Source organism: Phacochoerus africanus, chromosome 8, assembly GCF_016906955.1.
Source record: "Phacochoerus africanus isolate WHEZ1 chromosome 8, ROS_Pafr_v1, whole genome shotgun sequence".
NCBI classification, from domain to species: Eukaryota; Metazoa; Chordata; class Mammalia; order Artiodactyla; family Suidae; genus Phacochoerus; species Phacochoerus africanus.
The window spans coordinates 54444031-54461340 of NC_062551.1; the positions used below are offsets into that span (position 1 = coordinate 54444031).

Below are 17310 nucleotides of genomic sequence, written 5' to 3' on the forward strand. Positions count from 1 at the left end.
AGGGGAAGATTTTTGCTTTGGCAAAAAAAGGTGAAGTCTAGCTGGGGCCTGGTGAGAACGTCCAGATTCTGGTGCTTAGAAAATTCCCTGAGAGAGGAGGGGTCTTGGGCGTCTGGATTCAGGGGTCTGAGGGAGGATTGATGGGGGCCAGGAAACCTGGATCTGAGGGAGGAGGGACTGGGGGCCAGGATTCCTGGGTATAGAGAGGAAGGGTCTGGAGGCCTGGACGCCTGGCTCTACCCAGCTGTGTGTGTGCGGGAAGATTGATAGGAAAAAGAAACAAAAGAAACTTTCCTGTTCAGCCCTCAAGTGTATTTTTCAGGATTGAAGTATAAGGCTGGATTTTTTTTTTTTATCGATTTCCATTGATTTTTTTTCCCCCATTGATTGCTTTCCTTGTGACTTCCTGAGAGTTAAGGGTGGAAGGCAAGACGACTAGGAGTTTATTAGAGGTTCACGGAGATGGAGACTCTCATGCACACGCGATAGTGGACTAGAGGTAGCTGGTATCTCAGGACCAGGAGAGAGAGCCTCGCTGCCTGAAGAGAGAGATAAGAGTCCCTTAAAAAGGCCCTTTGGGCTTCCTCTGTGGCTGACTACATGCCTTGTCTCTGCTATGGCGGCTCTGGTTCGATCCCTCGTCCTAGAATTTACACATGCCACTTAAAATTAAAAAAAAAAAAAAGGTTTCCTTAAAGATGAGGATTAAGTGTTCAAATACGGGACTAGAGGGGCTGGTCCAGACTCTGAGGTCCTGAGGTAGAGGGGAGCCGAGATTCCGGGCTCCTTGGAAGATGGAACTTAGGACTGGATTTAGGGTTTCCCGAGTGGTAGCAAGAGGGCTCCGTGTTCAGCGTCCCTACATAGCCTTCTATTGAGCGCGTTAATCCTTTCAAAACCTGGAGAAGATGGTAAGGGACGTGGAGAAACTCAGAGACAGAGAAAAAGAAAATTAAGCAGTGGACGAATCAGAAGGACTGTTCAGAGTAGGGCATTTCATCAGCAGACTAGTGGAACTGAGGGCACTAGGGGCAAGATCTGGGGCTCTTAGGTGGGGCCTAGGTGTGCGGGCGTGGCTCTAAGTCAGGGGCGGGGCCATCTGCAATTGGAGCAAGACTCCGGCAAGATGGGCACGATCGGAGAATGCGGGCAACACTGGGTCTCCAAGGCCAAGGTCAACGGACAGGGGCGTGGTCTGACTATGGGGGTGTGTGCTTGAAAAGTACGCTGGGCTTTGGCTTAAAGGGTGTGGCTCTTCCCTTAAGGGCGGGACTATCCAATAGAGGGCCCGGCTCCTGGGTGAGGTCAGCAAGTGGGGGCGTGGTCAAGCAAATAGGGCCGCGTCCAAGGCTCGCGGAGCTCACCCAACGCCCCAGGTATCCTGCCTGGGCTCGAGACCAGAACTGTTTAGATATAACAGTCCGCGGACTGCGGGAGTCTGAGAGTCCGGTGGACCAGGCTGTGGTGTAGTATAAAGGCGGCGCCCAGAAGAAGGGGCGGGGCGTGGGAGAAGGTGAGGAGGAATGAGACCAGGATATGAAAGAGATGTGGATATGAACGCTGGCGAAGGAGAGGATTGAGATCCCAGTATCAGGCGGTCCTCGGAGGGGGGGCGGGGCCTGACTCATGGAGGGGGTTGGAGTGGAAGGTAAGAGGAGGGGGCAAATGGGCGGGGTACGAGGAGTTCCTGGGCCCGGAAGGGGTCGTCCTCTAGGGCGAGGGTTTGGGCGCTTAGGGGGCGGGGCCTTGATCGGGGATGGAGGGGCTCTGACCCCTGACCCTGCCACAGGCTCCCGGCCCGCCCCGCCATGTGGCACCCGCTGGTCCTGTTGCTGCTGCTCCCCTCTGCCTCGTTGCCCGCCTCCACTGCAGCCCCGATCCGCGATGGTGACGCCCAGGAGAGCTCCTCGAGTTTTCTAGGCCTCCACAGTCTACTCCAAGGCTTCACCCGGCTTTTTCTGAAAGTGAGCGATGGCATGGACGCGGGGGAAGAAAAGCAGAGAAGGACAGGGGCAGATGGTGACCGAGGGCTGGAAGGGGTTCCGGGAAACAGAGTGGGGAGATGGGTCGCGGCCAGGTAGAAAGATAGATAGGAAGAGAACGCGTCAAAAGACAGCAAGTGACTGGGAGGCCGAGAGGAAAAAAGGGAGGGAGACAAGCAGAGAGAGAGAGACAAGAGGAGAGGGGAATGGGGACAGAGAGACAGAAGACAAATGAGGGGGCAGGAATAGGAAAGTAATGGGACAGATGGGGGCAGGAGGTAAGCTGGTTAAGCCCTGAGAGTCAGAGGGCAGAGAGGGAAGGGGGTCCTGACAAGGCTGCAGATGTCCTGGGGAGTCTGGAGTTCCAGCAGCTCACCGATTTCCTCCTCCGGCCCCAGGATGACCTGCTGCGGGGCATGGACAGCTTCTTCTCTGCCCCGATGGACTTCCGGGGCCTCCCCAGGAACTACCACCAAGAAGAGAACCAGGAGCGCAGGCTGGGGAACAACACTCTCTCCAGCCACCTCCAGATTGACAAGGTGTCTATGCCAGGAAGTCCTTCTTGGAGTCACCCCAAGATCCCTCATGCTGCAGTATCTTTCGGGAAAGGGGCAATAGAGGAAAGCGGCTTTGTTCTCCCTCTCTGCTCTGTCTTCACAGGTGACCGACAACAAGACAGGAGAGGTGCTGATCTCTGAGAAGGTAGTAGCATCCATTGATCCAGAAGAGAGGAGCTTGGAGGGTAACTGGAAGGTTAGGACCCACCCCTGTCCCCTAAGAGTATCCAAGTCCAAACATTTTCTATAGTTTAGGAGGAAAAGATGGATTGACTCGGAGCTTCTGTCATGGCTCAGTAGTTAATGAGCCTGACTAGTATCCATGAGGATGCAGGTTCGATCCCGGGCCTCGATCACCGGGTTAAGGATCTGGCGTTGCTGTGAGCGGTGGTGTACGTCGCAGACGGGGCTCTGATCTGAGCGTGGCTGTGGCTGTGGCGTGGGCCGGCAGCTACAGCTCCGACTTGACTCCTAGCCTGGGAACTTCCATATGCTGCAAGTGCAGCCCTAAAAACACCAAAAAAAACAAAAAACAAATAAACAAACAAAAAACACTTGATTGTCTCATAGTTCCTGGAGGCTCCGTGTCCAAGATCATGGTCCCGCCAGGTTGGTTCCTTCCTTCCTGGGAAATCTATTCCAGGCTCTCCTCTTGCTGCCTGTGGTTCCATAAGCATCTTTGGCGTTCTTTGGCATGCAGGTGCATCATCACCACCTCTGCCTTTATCCTCATACAGGTTCTCCCTATGTGCATTTCTATGTCCCTTTTTAATTTTATTTTAATTTATTTTTTGGCTGCGCCCAAGGCATATGGAAATTTCCCAGTCAGGGATCAAACCCGCACCACAGCAATGACCCAAGCCACATCAGTGACAATGCCAGATCCTCAACCTGATGTGCCACCAGAGAACTCCCAAATTTCCCTTTGGCCTAAGGATGCCAATCATATTAGATTAGGACCCGCCCTAATGACCTCATCTTTTTGGCTTATGGAGTTTCGCGGCCAGGGATCAGATCCGAGCTGCAGGTGCCACCACCTAAGCCACAGGTTTGGCAACATGGCATCCTTTTTTTTTTTTTGTCTTTTTGCCTTTTCTAGGGCCGCTCTCACAGCATATGTAGGTTCCCAGGCTAGGGGTCGAATTGCAGCTGTAGCCACCAGCCTACGCCAGAGCCACAGCAACTCGGGATCCGAGCCGCGTCTGCAACCTACACCACAGCTCACGGCAACGCCGAATCGTTAACCCACTGAGCAAGGCCAGGGATCAAAACTGCAACCTCATGGCTCCTAGTCGGATTCGTTAACCACTGCGCCACAATGGGAACTCCAACATGGCATCCTTAACCCACTGTGTGCTGAGCTAGGGATTGAACCTGCATTCCAGCACTCTCAAGATGCCACCAATCCAGCTGTACCACAGCGGGAACTCTGACCTCAACTAATGAAAATTACAATGACCCGATTTCTAAATGGGATCACCTTCTGAACTACTGGGGATTAGGACTTCAACATAGGAATGGGAGGGTGGGGGGGAAACAGTTCAACCCTTAACAATCTGCTCTAGGGCTTCTCAAACCTCAGTTTACTGAAATGCAGATTTCAGTTTCAGTAGGGCGGGATGGAATGGGGCTCATTTGCATACGCTGCTGGTCTACAGCCTCACCTTGAGTGGCAAGGACCACAGTCAAATGCCCCTGCTGGATGGAAAGCTGTCCAAAAAAGTAGCCTTATTGCTACTTTTTTTTATTTATACTTTTCTTTTTTGTCTTTTTAGGGCCACCCCCGTGGCATATGGAGGCTCCAAGGCTAGGGGTCTAATCAGAGCTATAGCTGCTGGCCTACACCACAGCCACAGCAACTCAGGATCCAAACTGCATCTGCTACCACAGCTCACGGCAACGCCGGATCCTTAACCCACTGGACAAGGCCAGGAATTGAACCTGTGTCCTCATGGATGCTAGTCAGATTCGTTTCCACTGAGCCTCAACAGGAACTCTCAAAAAAGTTGATTTGGGAGTTCCCGGCTTGGCGCAGTGGTTAACGAATCCGACTAGGAACCATGAGGTTTCGGATTCGGTCCTTGCCCTTGCTCAGTGGGTTAACGATCCGGCGTTGCCGTGAGCTGCGTGCAGTGTAGGTTGCAGATGCGGCTCGGATCCCGCGTTGCTGTGGCTCTGGTGTAGGCCGGTGACTACAGCTCCGATTCAACCCCTAGCCTGGGAACCTCCACATGCTGCAGGAGCAGCCCAAGAAATAGCAAAAAGACAAAAAAAAAAGTTGATTTGATTTTTGATCCAGGGTTCAATCAAGGGTCACATGTTGCAATTGTCATGATTCTTTTTTTTTTTTTTGTCTTTTTGCCATTTCTTGGGCCACTCCTGCGTCATATGGAGGTTCCCAGGCCAGGGGTCCAATCGGAGCTGTAGCCACCGGTCTATACCACAGCCACAGCAATGCCGGATCCGAGCCGTGTCTGCAACCTACACCACAGCTCATAGCAACACCTGATCCTTAACCCACTGAGCAAGGCCAGGGATCTAACCCGAAACCCCATGGTTCCTAGTCGGATTCGTTAACCACTGAGCCACAACGGGAACTCCTGTCATGATTCTTTAATAAAGCCACGAGCTTTTAATCCCAAAGTCCTTTGTACATTTCAAACTGCTTTCTAAACCTCAAGGGATGCTTAATCCTAAAGTGCTTCTGAAGCCTCCAAAATGTGCTTTCAATCCTAGACTTTTCTATAAACCTCAGAGTATTTTTAATTCTAAAGCTCTTATAAACCCAAGTGCTTTGTAAACAGCAAAGCGAGCTTCTAATTCCCAAGGCATCCCATAGGTGGAAAAGTGGGTTGAATATGCCAGGAGGACTGAGCATCCTGAGGCTGCCGTTTGGAATTTGAGAGGGTCTCCTTGTCCCTCTTCGCCAGGTACCCAAGATAGAGGAGAAGGAGGCCCTGGCGCCTGTCCCGAAGGCCGTGGACAGCTTCCACCCGGAACCGCATCCCCGAGTGGCCTTCTGGATCATGAAACTGCCACGGCGGAGGTCCCACCAGGATGCTCAGGAGGGCAGCCGATGGCTTAGTGAGAAGCGACACCGCCTGCAGGCCATCCGGGATGGGCTCCGAGAGGGGACCCACGAGGATGTCCTCAAAGACAGGACCCAGAGCCCCTCCCACGCCAAGCTGTCCGCTCGCAAGACCCACTTCCTTTATATCCTCAGACCTTCCCAGCAGTTTTAGGAGCAAGGACAGCGGAACACATCCATATAATATAACCCCCCACCACTACCAGATTTCACCCCAAGCTCCATTTCCATTAAACTTTTTCTTATATCCACCAGCACTGTCTTCTTTTGCAATCTGTCCCAAGCCTCAGCCAACCAAGCCATGGCAGGTCCCCTCCAACCCTAGCTTTGAGCCTGACCTCTGGCTGAGCTACTAGTTCTTGTCTCCAGGCTCAGTTTTCTCATTCAGACACTGACTTCTTTTTTTTTTTTTGTCTTTTTGTCTTTTTGCCATTTCTTGGGCCGCTCCCGTGGCATATGGAGATTCCCAGGTTAGGGGTTGAATCGGAGCTATATCTGCTGGCCTACGCCAGAGCCACAGCAATGCGGGATCCGAGCCACGTCTGCGACCTACACCACAGCTCACGGCAACGCCAGATTGTTAACCCACTGAGCAAGGGCAGGGACCAAACCCGCAACCTCATGGTTCCTAGTCGGATTCGTTAACCACTGAGCCATGATAGGAACTCCTTTTTTTTTTAATTTTTTATTATAGTCGATTTACAATGTTCTGTCCATTTCTGCTGTACAGCAAAGTGACCCAGTTACACATATATATACATTTTTTTTATATTATCCTCCATCATGTTCCATAGCAAGTGATTAGCTACAGTTTCCTGTGCTGTACAGCCGGACAGAGAGGTTCTTATCTGGAGGCTCTAGCAAGACTGTGCTTCCAAGATCATTCGGGTTGTTGGCACAATCGTGTCCCTTGGGGTTGGACTGACATCCCTGCCTCTTTGCTGGATGTCACCTGGGGCCACTTACCCTGAGTTCCTAGAGGCCTCTTTCCGGTTCTTGCACGTGGATCCCACACTTCAAATCTCATACGTGGAATCTCTCTGAATTTCCCTTCTGCCCCATCTCCCCACGGCTTCCTCTTCCTCTTGCAGAAAGAGATGGTTCTCTGCTTTGAAGGGCTCATGGGTTTGTATTGGGCCCATCTGGACCAGGAATTAGAGGGTGGTCATTTTGGGTGGCCACTATGCCCACTACAGGTCTAGACCCTGTCACCTCCAGCCCCCAAGTCTGTGTTTCCGGCCCCGTCTCTTACAACCACACCCCATCTTCACTCTTTATTTTCTCATTCCCTGACTCTCAGTTTATATGCTAACAGCATCTTTTTTTTTTTTTTTTCTTTTTAGGGCCGCAACCGTGGCATACAGAGGTTCCCAGGCTACAGGTCCAATCGGAGCTACAGCTGCCGGCCTACACCACAGCCACAGCAGCGTGGGATCCGAGCCATGTCTGTGACCTACACCACAGCTCACAGCAGTGCCAGAACTTTAACCCACGGAGCAAGGGCAGGGATTGAACCCGCAACCTCATGGTTCCTAGTTGGATTCGTTAGCCACTGAGCCACGATGGGAAACAGATTTTTGATTGTTCCGAATAAACATTGATATGTCCTCATGGACGATATGAGAACTCGATTCGTATTTTTATATCTTCTCTCCCCATCCCCCGTGCCCATTCATTTTCCCGCCATTGACAATGATTTCCATGCTTAATGTGTATTGTTGGTAAGTGAATATGTTGGCTAGGACTGCTGTAAGAAACACCACAGACTAGGTGGCTTATGTCTTAAACAGCAGAAAAATTTTTTTCAAGTAGTCACCAAATCTTATTTACTTATTTTTATTTTATTTTATTTTATTTTTGTCTTTTTAGGGCCGCACCTGTGGCATATGGAGCTTCCTAGGCTAGGGGTCCAATCAGAACTGTAGCCACCGGCCTACACCACAGCCACAGCAATGCAGGATCTGAGCCGTATCTTCGACCTACACCACAGCTCAGGGCAACACCGAATCCTTAACCCACTGAGAGAGGCCAGGGATCGAACCTGAGTCCTCATGGTTCCTAGTCAGGTTCGTTTCCACTGTGTCACAACGGGAACTCCCATCTACCTATTTTTATTAGGTAGAATGTTCTGACAAGTCTACTCCCTCTGACAGTTGATAAGAACTCCATAAACCTTAACCATACCTGATATTTCCCCATCTATCGAACAATGGAAGTGTGCATCCATAGGTGATCCAGGGAGTCCCTGTCGTGGCTGAGTGGTAACGAACCTGACTAGTATCCATGAGAACTCAGGTTCGATTCCTGGCCTCTCTCAGTGAGTTGAGTATCCCGAGTTGCTGTGAGCCGTGGTGTAGGTTGAAGACTCAGCTTGGATCCCACGTGCCATGGCTGTGGTGTAGGCCGGTGGCTACAGCTCCAATTTGACCCCTAGCCTGGGAAACTCCAAATGCCACAGCTGCAGCCCTAAAAAGCAAAAAAAAAAAAATTTTACAAAATTGATGAGACATCAACTCACAAATTAAAGCTTTAGGAACTCAAAGCAGAATAAACACAAAGAAACCACTCTTAGGCATATTAAAACCTATGAAAACCTAAAACAACAATGAATCTTGAAAGCAACCAAAGGAAAAGGACACCTTCAAAGAGGCAATGGTAGGACTGACAGCTGACTCTTAAACCAAAAAAAAAAAAAAAAAGGAAAAGGGAGTGAGTTCCTTTGTGGCTCAGTGGGTTAAGGATCTGGTGTTGTCACTGCAGCTGCTAAGGTCACTGCTGTGGCGCACGTTGGATCCTGTGGCCTGGGAACTACCATATGCATGCGCGTGTCCCTAAAAAAATTAAAATAAATAAATAAAACTATATGCGACAGTATAGCTGAATCTCACAAAATACCGGGTAAAAGAACCAGATCAGAAAACAGTTTATAACTAAGTGGTTCCACTTCTATGCAGTATGAAAACAAGCAGAAGTAATCTATACTGTTAGAAAGAAGGGTGGGGGTACCCATGCAGAGAGTAGAGATGGAAGGAGCCACAAGGAAGATTCTTGGAGGCTGATAGCGTGTTGTTTCTTGATCTGAGTTCTGATAATACACGTACACTTGGGCACAGACTTTGAGGCATTAGCCTGCTGTGGCCCCCTTTGCCTGGCAAAGCACTACAGCTATCTTTTTCTCCTTTAAAAAAAAAAAAAAAGTACACTCAATTTCTGAAAATTCACCAATTATCTATGGGCTTTTCTTTTTTTTCTTTTTTTGGCTTTTTTAGGGCCAAACTCGTGGCATATGGAAGTTCCGAGGCTAGGGGTCGAATTGGAGCTGGCCTACGTCACGGCCACAGCAATGTGAGATCCAAGCCTCTTCTGCAACCTACACCACAGCTCACAGCTGAGCTTAACCCACTGAGAGAGGCCAGGGATCGAACCTGCAACCTCATGGTTCCTAGTCGGTTTCCTTCCCACTGCGCCACCATGGGAACTCCTAAGGACTTTTCTACATGGATATATACTTCAATGAAAACTTCTGTAAAGTCAAAGATTAGCAGAGCACACACACAAAAACAACTATATGCTGTTACAGGAGACACATCTTAAATATAATCACACAAGAGTTCCCACTGTGGCACAGCAAGCTAAGAATCTGGAACTGTCTCTGTGGCAGCTTGGGTTCCATCCCTGGCCCAGGAATTTCCATATGCCACAAGTGCAGCCAAAAAAATACACTTGTGTGTGTGTGTGTGTATAATGACACAGAAAGATGGAAAGTTACAAGATGGGAAAGGTATACTGTGCAAACAATAACAAAAAGAAAGCTGGAGTACCTATTTTGCATATCAAAGTGTCAGACCAAAAAGCATTGCTAAGAGTGAAAAGGGAGGAGTTCCCGTCGTGGCTCAGTGGTTAACAAACCTGACTAGCATCCATGAGGGTGCGGGTTCAATCCTTGGCCTCACTCAGTGGGTCAAGGACCCAGTGTTGCCATGAGCTGTGGTGTAGGTCACAGATGCAGCTTGGATCCTGCGTTGCTGTGGCCCTGGTGTAGGCTGGCAGCCGCAGCTCTGATTGGACCACTAGCCTGGGAACCTCCATGTGCCACAGGTGCAGCCCTGAAAAAGACAAAAAGACTGAAAAACAAAAAGAGTAAAAAAGGATATTTCATAATGATAAGGGGTCAATTCACCAGGAAGATACAAGCGTTCTAAATCTGTGCAAAGGGTTAAGGATGTGGTGTTGCTACAGCTGTGGCTTAGGTCAGCTTGGATCTGATCCCTGGCCCAGAAATTCCATAATGCCACAGGGTGGCCCAAAAATGAGAAAAATAAAAATAAATAAATAAGTAAAATAAGCCTGTATATACCTAATAATATAGCTTCAAAACATAGAAAGTAAAAACCAACAGAATTGAAAGGAGAAATGGAAAAAGCCACATAGACTTCAGTCACTGGTAAAAGAAACAGTCAGTAAGGACATTAAAGATTTGAACAGCATGATTAGCAAACTTGACATGACATGACATGACCTGCAGAATATGCATTCTTTTCAGATATACGAAGCATTCGCTAAAAAAGAGCAAATCTTTGACTATAAGGCAAGTCTCAACAAATTTCAAAGAACTGAAATCATACATAGTATACTCTCTGACCACAGGGAATTAAATAGAAACCAACAATAAAAAGATAACTAGACAGTCATAAAATACATGGAAATTATTATTATCACTGCTATGTCTCAGTTTACAAGAGAGAGAAAAATGACCTTGCATTTCTAGGGTGGCAAATTGTAAGAACGCCAATATACAGGGGAAATAATGGAGAATAAGGGCTGGCTAGTAGAGTTATTATACAGATTCTTTGGGTGTTGTGTCTGGGTTGATAAGAGTCTAGAGTTATTGGAGTTCCCATCGTAGCACAGTGGTTAATGAATCTGACTAGGAACCATGACATTGCAGGATCAATCCCTGGCCTCGCTCAGTGGGTTAAGGATCTGGCACTGCCGTGAGCTGCGGTGTAGGTTGAAGACGTGGCTCTGATCCCGCGTTGCTGTGCATAGACCGGCAGCTAGAGCTCTGATTCAACCCCTAGCCTGGGAACCTCCATATGCTGCGAGTGCAGCCCTAGAAAAGACAAAAAGACCAAAAAAAAAAAAAGTCTAGACTTATTAATAACTTCTGTCCTTTCTGGCAGGAAGAGAAGAGGGAATGCCTTTACAAATCTATATCCAGCTTTTAGGCAGATAGGGGAAGCGCAGAGAGCTTTTCTTGTATCTGCTTCTCAACTGTCTTCAGCTCAAAATGATCCTTGTGGAGCTCCTGCTGTGGTGCAATAGGATCAGTGGGGTCTTGGGAGGCCTGGGACAAATATTCCATTATATCCCTGACCTGGCACAGTTGGCTAAGGATCCCACTTTGCTGCAAGCGCAGCTCAGAGCCGATCCCTGGCCTGGGAACTCCACATGCCACGCAACAGCCAAAAAAGAAAAGAAAAACGATCCTTGTGCCATAGGAGGATATCTTGGAGTGGTGTGGTCTGCTACCTTTCTCTGTATATAAGATTAACCAAAATCGGAGTTCCCGTCATGGCGCAGTGGTTAACGAATCCGACTAGGAACCATGAGGCTGCAGGTTCGGTCCCTGCCCTTGCTCAGTAGGTTAACGATCCGGCGTTGCCGTGAGCTGTGGTGTAGGTTGCAGACGCGGCTCGGATCCCGCGTTGCTGTGGCTCTGGCGTAGGCCGGTGGCTGCAGCTCCGATTCAACCCCTAGCCTGGGAACCTCCATATGCCGCGGGAGCGGCCCAAGAAATAGCAACAACAACAACAACAACAACAACAAAAAGACAAAAAAAAAAGATTAACCAAAATCAATTCTACCCCTAGACATTAGGAACAAAAAGATTATTTTATTTATGTATTTGCTTTCGAAGGCCGCACCCATGGCAGATGGAGGTTCCCAGGCTAGGTTTGAATCAGAGCTACAGACACTGGCCTACACTGCAGCCGAAGCAACTCGAGATCCAAGCCTTGTCTGCAACCTACACCATCGCTCGCAGCAACCCCAGATCCTTAACCCACTCACTGAGAGAAGCCAGGGATCGAACTGGCATTCTCATGAATCCTAGTCAGGTTCATTAACCACTGAGCCATGATGGGAACTCAACAAAAGATTTTTGGTGAAATTTTTTAAAATATGATTTGATGTAGTTCCTTGATGGCCTAGCAGTTAAGGATTCGGCGTTGCCGTAGCTGTGACTCAAGTTTGATGCCTGGCCAGGGAACTTGTTGGTGCTACAGGTATGGACCAAAAATTAAATAAATTTTTAAAAAATGGCTCACCTTTAGAGAGCAATGATTAGGAGGAGGTGTGAAGGCTTCTGTGCTGCAGGTAATATTCTTTTTTTAATTTGGGTGGTTTCATTAATGCATTACTCTATAAAAATGTAATTGAGCTATAACAAGATTTAGCACTTTACTTATGTGACTATAAAACAGGTTTGTTTGTTGTTGTTGTTGTTTGTCTTTTTAGGGCCATACCCACGGCCTATGGAGGTTCCCAGGCTAGGGGTCGAATTGGAGCCTATGCTACTGCAGACCCAGGCTAGGGGTTGAATTGGAGTTGTAGCTACTGGCCTATGCCACAGCCACAGCAACGCCAGATCTGAGCCACATCTTTGACCTACGACGCAGCTCACAGCAACGCTGTATCTTTAAGCCGCTGAGAAAGGCCAGGGATGGAAACTACATCCTCATGGGAGTTCCTGTCCTGGAGCAGTGGTTAACGAATCTGACTAGGGACCATGAGGTTTTGGGTTCAATCCCTGGCCTTGCTCAGTGGGTTAACGATCTGGCATTGCTGTGAGCTGCAGTGTTGGTCACAGACGCGGCTCGGATCTCACGTTGCTGTGGCTGTGGTGTAGGCTGTCGGCTATAGCTCCGATTTGACCCCTAGCCTGGGAACCTCCATATGCCGCGAGAGCAGCCCAAGAAGATGGCAAAAAGACAAAAAAAAAAAAGAATCGTTTAAAAAAAAAAAAGAAACTACATCCTCATGGATGCTAGTCAGATTCATTTCTGCTAAGCCACAATGGGAACTCCTAAAACAGTTTTTTAATTATTTTAGTTTTCACAAAATTAACTTCCTCAAAAAAAAAAAGAAAAGAAAAAAAAAAGAAAAAGAAAAAGCAAGGAATACTGAAGGAATAAAATGAAAGAATTACATCATACTAATAAAGTTAACAGGGTCCACCACTTGAGAGCCACTGCTAAGAAAACACGTGGCAAACATTCTTTTGAATCTCATAAGACCCCTGAGGTGGGTATTATTTGTTCTTATTTTAGGGAAGATGCTGAAGGTTCAGAGAGGTGAAATCACTTGCCAAAGTCACACAGCAATGGCACTGGGTTGTCTGATTCCACATCTCATGCTTTTCACCACTCACCACATCACCTACCAAACAGGTTCTTTCCCAGATTTTTAACAAACCACCATCTAATAGCCAAAATAATAACCATCAATTAACAAGGATTACCACCTTAAGTCCTTGAGGTAGCCTGAGAAGCAATTGTCATCTCCATTTCCGGGAGGAAAACTGAGGCTCAGAGTAAACCATTGTACCAAAGTTACGGGAAGGAAGCGATGGAGCCAAAATTCAAACCCAAGAATGTCTGACTCTGGTCTTATCACTCTACACTGCCCAGCAGTTCAGAGGCAAGGATACTGTCCATCCATTCGTCCATTCATTCAACAAAAAATTTTGGGGTGTCCACACTGGACCAGCTATGTTTTGGTTCCCAAACAACCTCTTACTGCTAAGAGCTCGCAACGGGGGAGACCGTGGGGGGTGGGGGTGGAGGGAGGTGACAGTGCACAAACTTAGAGTAGACGTGCCACGAGGACCACTAAAAAACAGTAAGTGGATAGAGATGAGGATCTGAAGTGTAGACAGTGTGTCAGCGGAAGGCCTCTCTTAGGAAGTGACCGCTGAACGCATGATGGTGAGATGGACAAGAGGATGCAAAAGGATGCCTTTTCAGAGTTTCTGTCGTGGCTCAGCGGAAAGGAATCTGACTAGCATCCATGAGGATGCAGGTTCCATCCCTGGCCTCGCTCAGTGAGTTAAAGATCCGGTGTTGCCGTGAGCTGTGGTGTAGATCGCAGACCCGGCTCAGATCTGGTGTGGCAGTGGCGTAGGCTCCGATTCGACGCCTACCCTGGGAGCCTCCCTATGCCTCGGGGTACGGCCCTAAAAAGACAAAAGACAAAAAATAAAAATTAAAGAAAAAGGATGCCTTTTCTCTGTCTGGGCTAGCAAAGAGGCCGAGTGGGCATAACATCTTTTACCCCAAATGCCCCTCCCAGGGAGTCAATCTGGGCTGTAATCCTCTTCCTCTCTCTAGCCAGAAAAGCTGAAGGTATTTTTTCTCCACTCTCTCCGAAAGGGAATGAATTAAACGGTTTGGGAAAAAAATCCTTCGGGGATCTATGACCCCTTCGTGACTGGAGCCCCAAAACGGCTCCGGAGGGGTGAGGCAGGACGGCATTGTGACGGTGACCGGCAGCCCAGCATTGAACAGAGGGCAAAACTTGGTGGCTCATAAGAAGTGGGGGATGGACAAGGGGGTCCCTCAGTCCAGCTCTCCCTCACTGGGGTCCGTTTCAACGAAGCTTGAGCCCGCAGAGAAGACCCAGTACAGGGGACGCAGGTGACCCCGCCGCCCCCTCTCAGCTGGGACCCCCTTCTGCCTTAGACGCTCGGCCAATACGCATGCGCCCGCCCCGCCCCACCAGGCGGGGCTCGCCCGCGGGCATCTCTACGCATGCGCAGCCTTGCAGGTACCGGCACGAGCGCGCGCCTCGCCCCGGTGTGCGCCTGCGTCGGGGGAGGAGCCCGGGAGGGGCGTGGTTTAGGCGCCGCGTTTGCTCTCGGTCACGCCTCTGCCTCTTCGCTTTTTCTGGCGGGAACAGCGCACGCGCGTCTCCTCACGCCCCAACTGCCTTTTCCAGTTCGTGCCCTTCAGCTGTGTCCCGAGACTGTCCCGTTCGTGGCCTTCAGCTGTGTCCCGAGACTGGGCCGTGGCCTCAGGTGCGCTCCGGCCTTAGCGAGGTTCCCCAGAGTAGCCGTGTCAGAACTCCTCTTGACTAGCGAAGCCCCCAAATCATAGGCTAGAGCCCCAATGTAGAGGCCTCCCAAGCCTTGTAAAAAGCCTTGTTGAAATCCTGACCAAATTCCTTCAGAATTACTGAAAGGAACCCCCCGAAATCTTATAGATGACCCCTGAAATCGCGTCAGAATCTTCTAGAAATTCTGTAGTCTTCCCCCTCAGAGCTTGTCAGAGAGCCCCCCTGAAGTCCCATTTCACTCCCTGTGTAAATCCTACTAGAAAGCCCCCAAGGTCCTCCCAGAGATCTCCAGAAGTCTTGTCACATCCACCAAAAATCATGTCAGATTCCCCTCCAAAATCCTGTCAGAAATGCCCGCCCCCCCAAACCCAGAGACTCCCCAGAAATCCAGTCAGAGACCCTCTTGAAATCCAGTTAGAGACCCCCTTATATCCCCAGAATTCCTGCCCAGGTCCTCCTGCTAGAATCTCCCCATCAAAGACCCCATAGCCTCCCTGGGTCCCTCACCAGGAGTGTGTCCCCCAAACCCTGTCAGAGACTCTCAGAGACCCTTCCCCACACAGGCCCCACAACCATTGACCCTCTTCTGCCCCCCCCCCGCCTTGTCCACACCCTGAAAGGGTCTCTCTTCAAAGATCCCTTTTTCTAGGACCTTCTAAAAATGGCCAGGAAGCGTGCATGCCATAGCTGTAGCTGTTGCCTGGCACCAGGGAGAAGGGGGTATGGGGAGTACTGGGTGAGGAAAGGGGCTGTGCGGGTGGGGTGAGGACAGAGAGGCCCCAGGCAACCCTGCGATGACCATTAGCCCCAGCGTGCCCAGTTCAGCCCTGTGGGCACCATTGTCCCATGTAATTATTCATAGCATGCTTTTCACTCTTGAAAGTTTCTTGGAGCTGGGACAATAGGTCAAGCTGGTGATGAATGAGACAGGACGGGGCATCGTCAGGGCGCAAAGGAGGGCGTCCAGTGGCTCCGGGAAGACTCCCCAGAGGAGCTTGCTGGGTCCAGAGAATGCTGGGTCCCCATAGGCCATGATGAGAGTGAGGGACCTAGAGGTTGGCCAGTGGAAAGAAGGGTGACAGAAGCCAGGAGCTGCAGGGACCACTCTGTGTCACACCAGCCTGAGAAGCTGGGATGAAGAGAGAGGGGCTGAGGGCACTAGGGAGCCATGGGAGGGCTGGGAGCTGGAGAGAGACAGGGGTCAGACTCACAGCGGAGGCCAGCAGTTCAAATACAAGCTGATAGAGCAAGGATGTTAGTGCCCCAGGGCAGTGTGGGAGCCCAGGGACCGTGCATCATTCAGAAACGTTTTCAAGGGAGTTGTGGTTCAGCGGGTTACAAACCCAACTACTATCCATGAGGATGTGGGTTCAATCCCTGACCCCTCTCAGTGGGTTCAATCCCTGACCCCTCTCAGTGGGTTAAGGATCCAGCATTGCCATTAGCTGTGGTGTAGGTCACAAGCGTGGCTTGGATCTGGCGTTGCTGTGGCTGTGGTGTAGGCTGGCGGCTACAGCTCCCATTCGACCCCTAGCCTGGGAAGCTCCATGTGCCACAGGTGCAGCCCTAAGAAGCAAAAACAGGAGTTCCCGTCGTGGTGCAGTGGTTAACGAATCCGACTGGGAACCATGAGGTTGCGGGTTCTATCCCTGGCCTTGCTCAGTGGGTTAAGGATCCGGCGTTGCCATGAGCTGTGGTGTAGGTCAAAGATATGGCTCAGATCCCGTGTTGCTGTGGCTGTGGTGTAGGCCGGTGGCTACAGTTCTGATTGGACCCCTAGCCTGGGAACCTCCATGTGCCATGGGAGTGGCCCCAGAAATGGCAAAAAGACAAAAAAAAAAAAAAAAGAACACGCAAAAACAAAAAAGAAAGAAATGTTTTCCAGAGGAGGGATGAGCTGGACAGGAAGGGCCAGCAAGGAGGGTGTCCGAGTCAGAGACCTGGAGTGGGAAGAGCCAGTCCAGTTTGGGGAACAGCGCATGGGATTTGGGGTTGGGGGAGGCAAGTGGTGATATCAGGCCATTCAGGGCCTTTGATATCAAGTCCAGGTTTGAGGCTTTGTCCCTGGGGTGCTTGGGAGCCATGGAAAGACATTGGGCAGCTGAGGGGCAGGGCGGCTCTGGAGCCCTGTGAGGAGGGACTAGAGCAGGAGGCTAGAGGCAGGAGGCTGGGTCAAGATCCTGGTGGGGGGGGACAAGGCCAAGGGCTGACCCAGGGCCAGAGGGAAGGAGAGGAGGGGACAGGGTGGAGTCACTGGGCAGAAGGGACAGGGCCGGGGAGCTTGACAAATGGTGTAGAGGAGGGATGGCAAGAGGCAGTGACCCCCCCACCCACAAGCCCCCCTTTGACGTCTGCCGCCCAGTCCTTGGGCCCCTGTTTTCCCGGCATCCATAAAACAGGTCGGACCAGGGATCTGCTCTGGTCCAGGCTAGGGTGGGCAAACGGGTTCTGAGAACCCAGAATGGCCTGGGGCAGGGGTGGGGCAGCCAGGTCCCCATCCGCGGGTGCCTGGTCTGCAGAGGCCATTCCCCTGTTTGTCCCTCCAGGAGCTCTCAGAGCAGCCTCTCCC

The 17310-nt window shown here is 50.3% G+C and overlaps 1 protein-coding gene across 5 annotated transcripts; it reads left to right on the forward strand.

Annotated features, from left to right (window-relative positions):
- Window positions 1-5: 5 nt before the first annotated feature.
- On the forward strand, window positions 6-5881 carry DKKL1 (dickkopf like acrosomal protein 1). 5 transcript variants are annotated; one of them, XM_047790023.1, is made up of 5 exons: window positions 6-30; window positions 1790-1964; window positions 2381-2521; window positions 2643-2735; window positions 5470-5881. In XM_047790023.1, exons 2-5 carry the CDS (start codon window positions 1809-1811, stop codon window positions 5779-5781), a joined length of 702 nt encoding a protein of 233 aa, XP_047645979.1. In that variant the 5' UTR covers window positions 6-30; window positions 1790-1808; the 3' UTR covers window positions 5782-5881. The 5 variants fall into 5 exon arrangements, with proteins under 5 accessions (XP_047645979.1, XP_047645978.1, XP_047645976.1 ...); XM_047790022.1 differs by lacking the exon at window positions 6-30 and adding an exon at window positions 1322-1376; XM_047790020.1 differs by lacking the exon at window positions 6-30 and adding an exon at window positions 1324-1513.
- Window positions 5882-17310: the final 11429 nt, after the last annotated feature.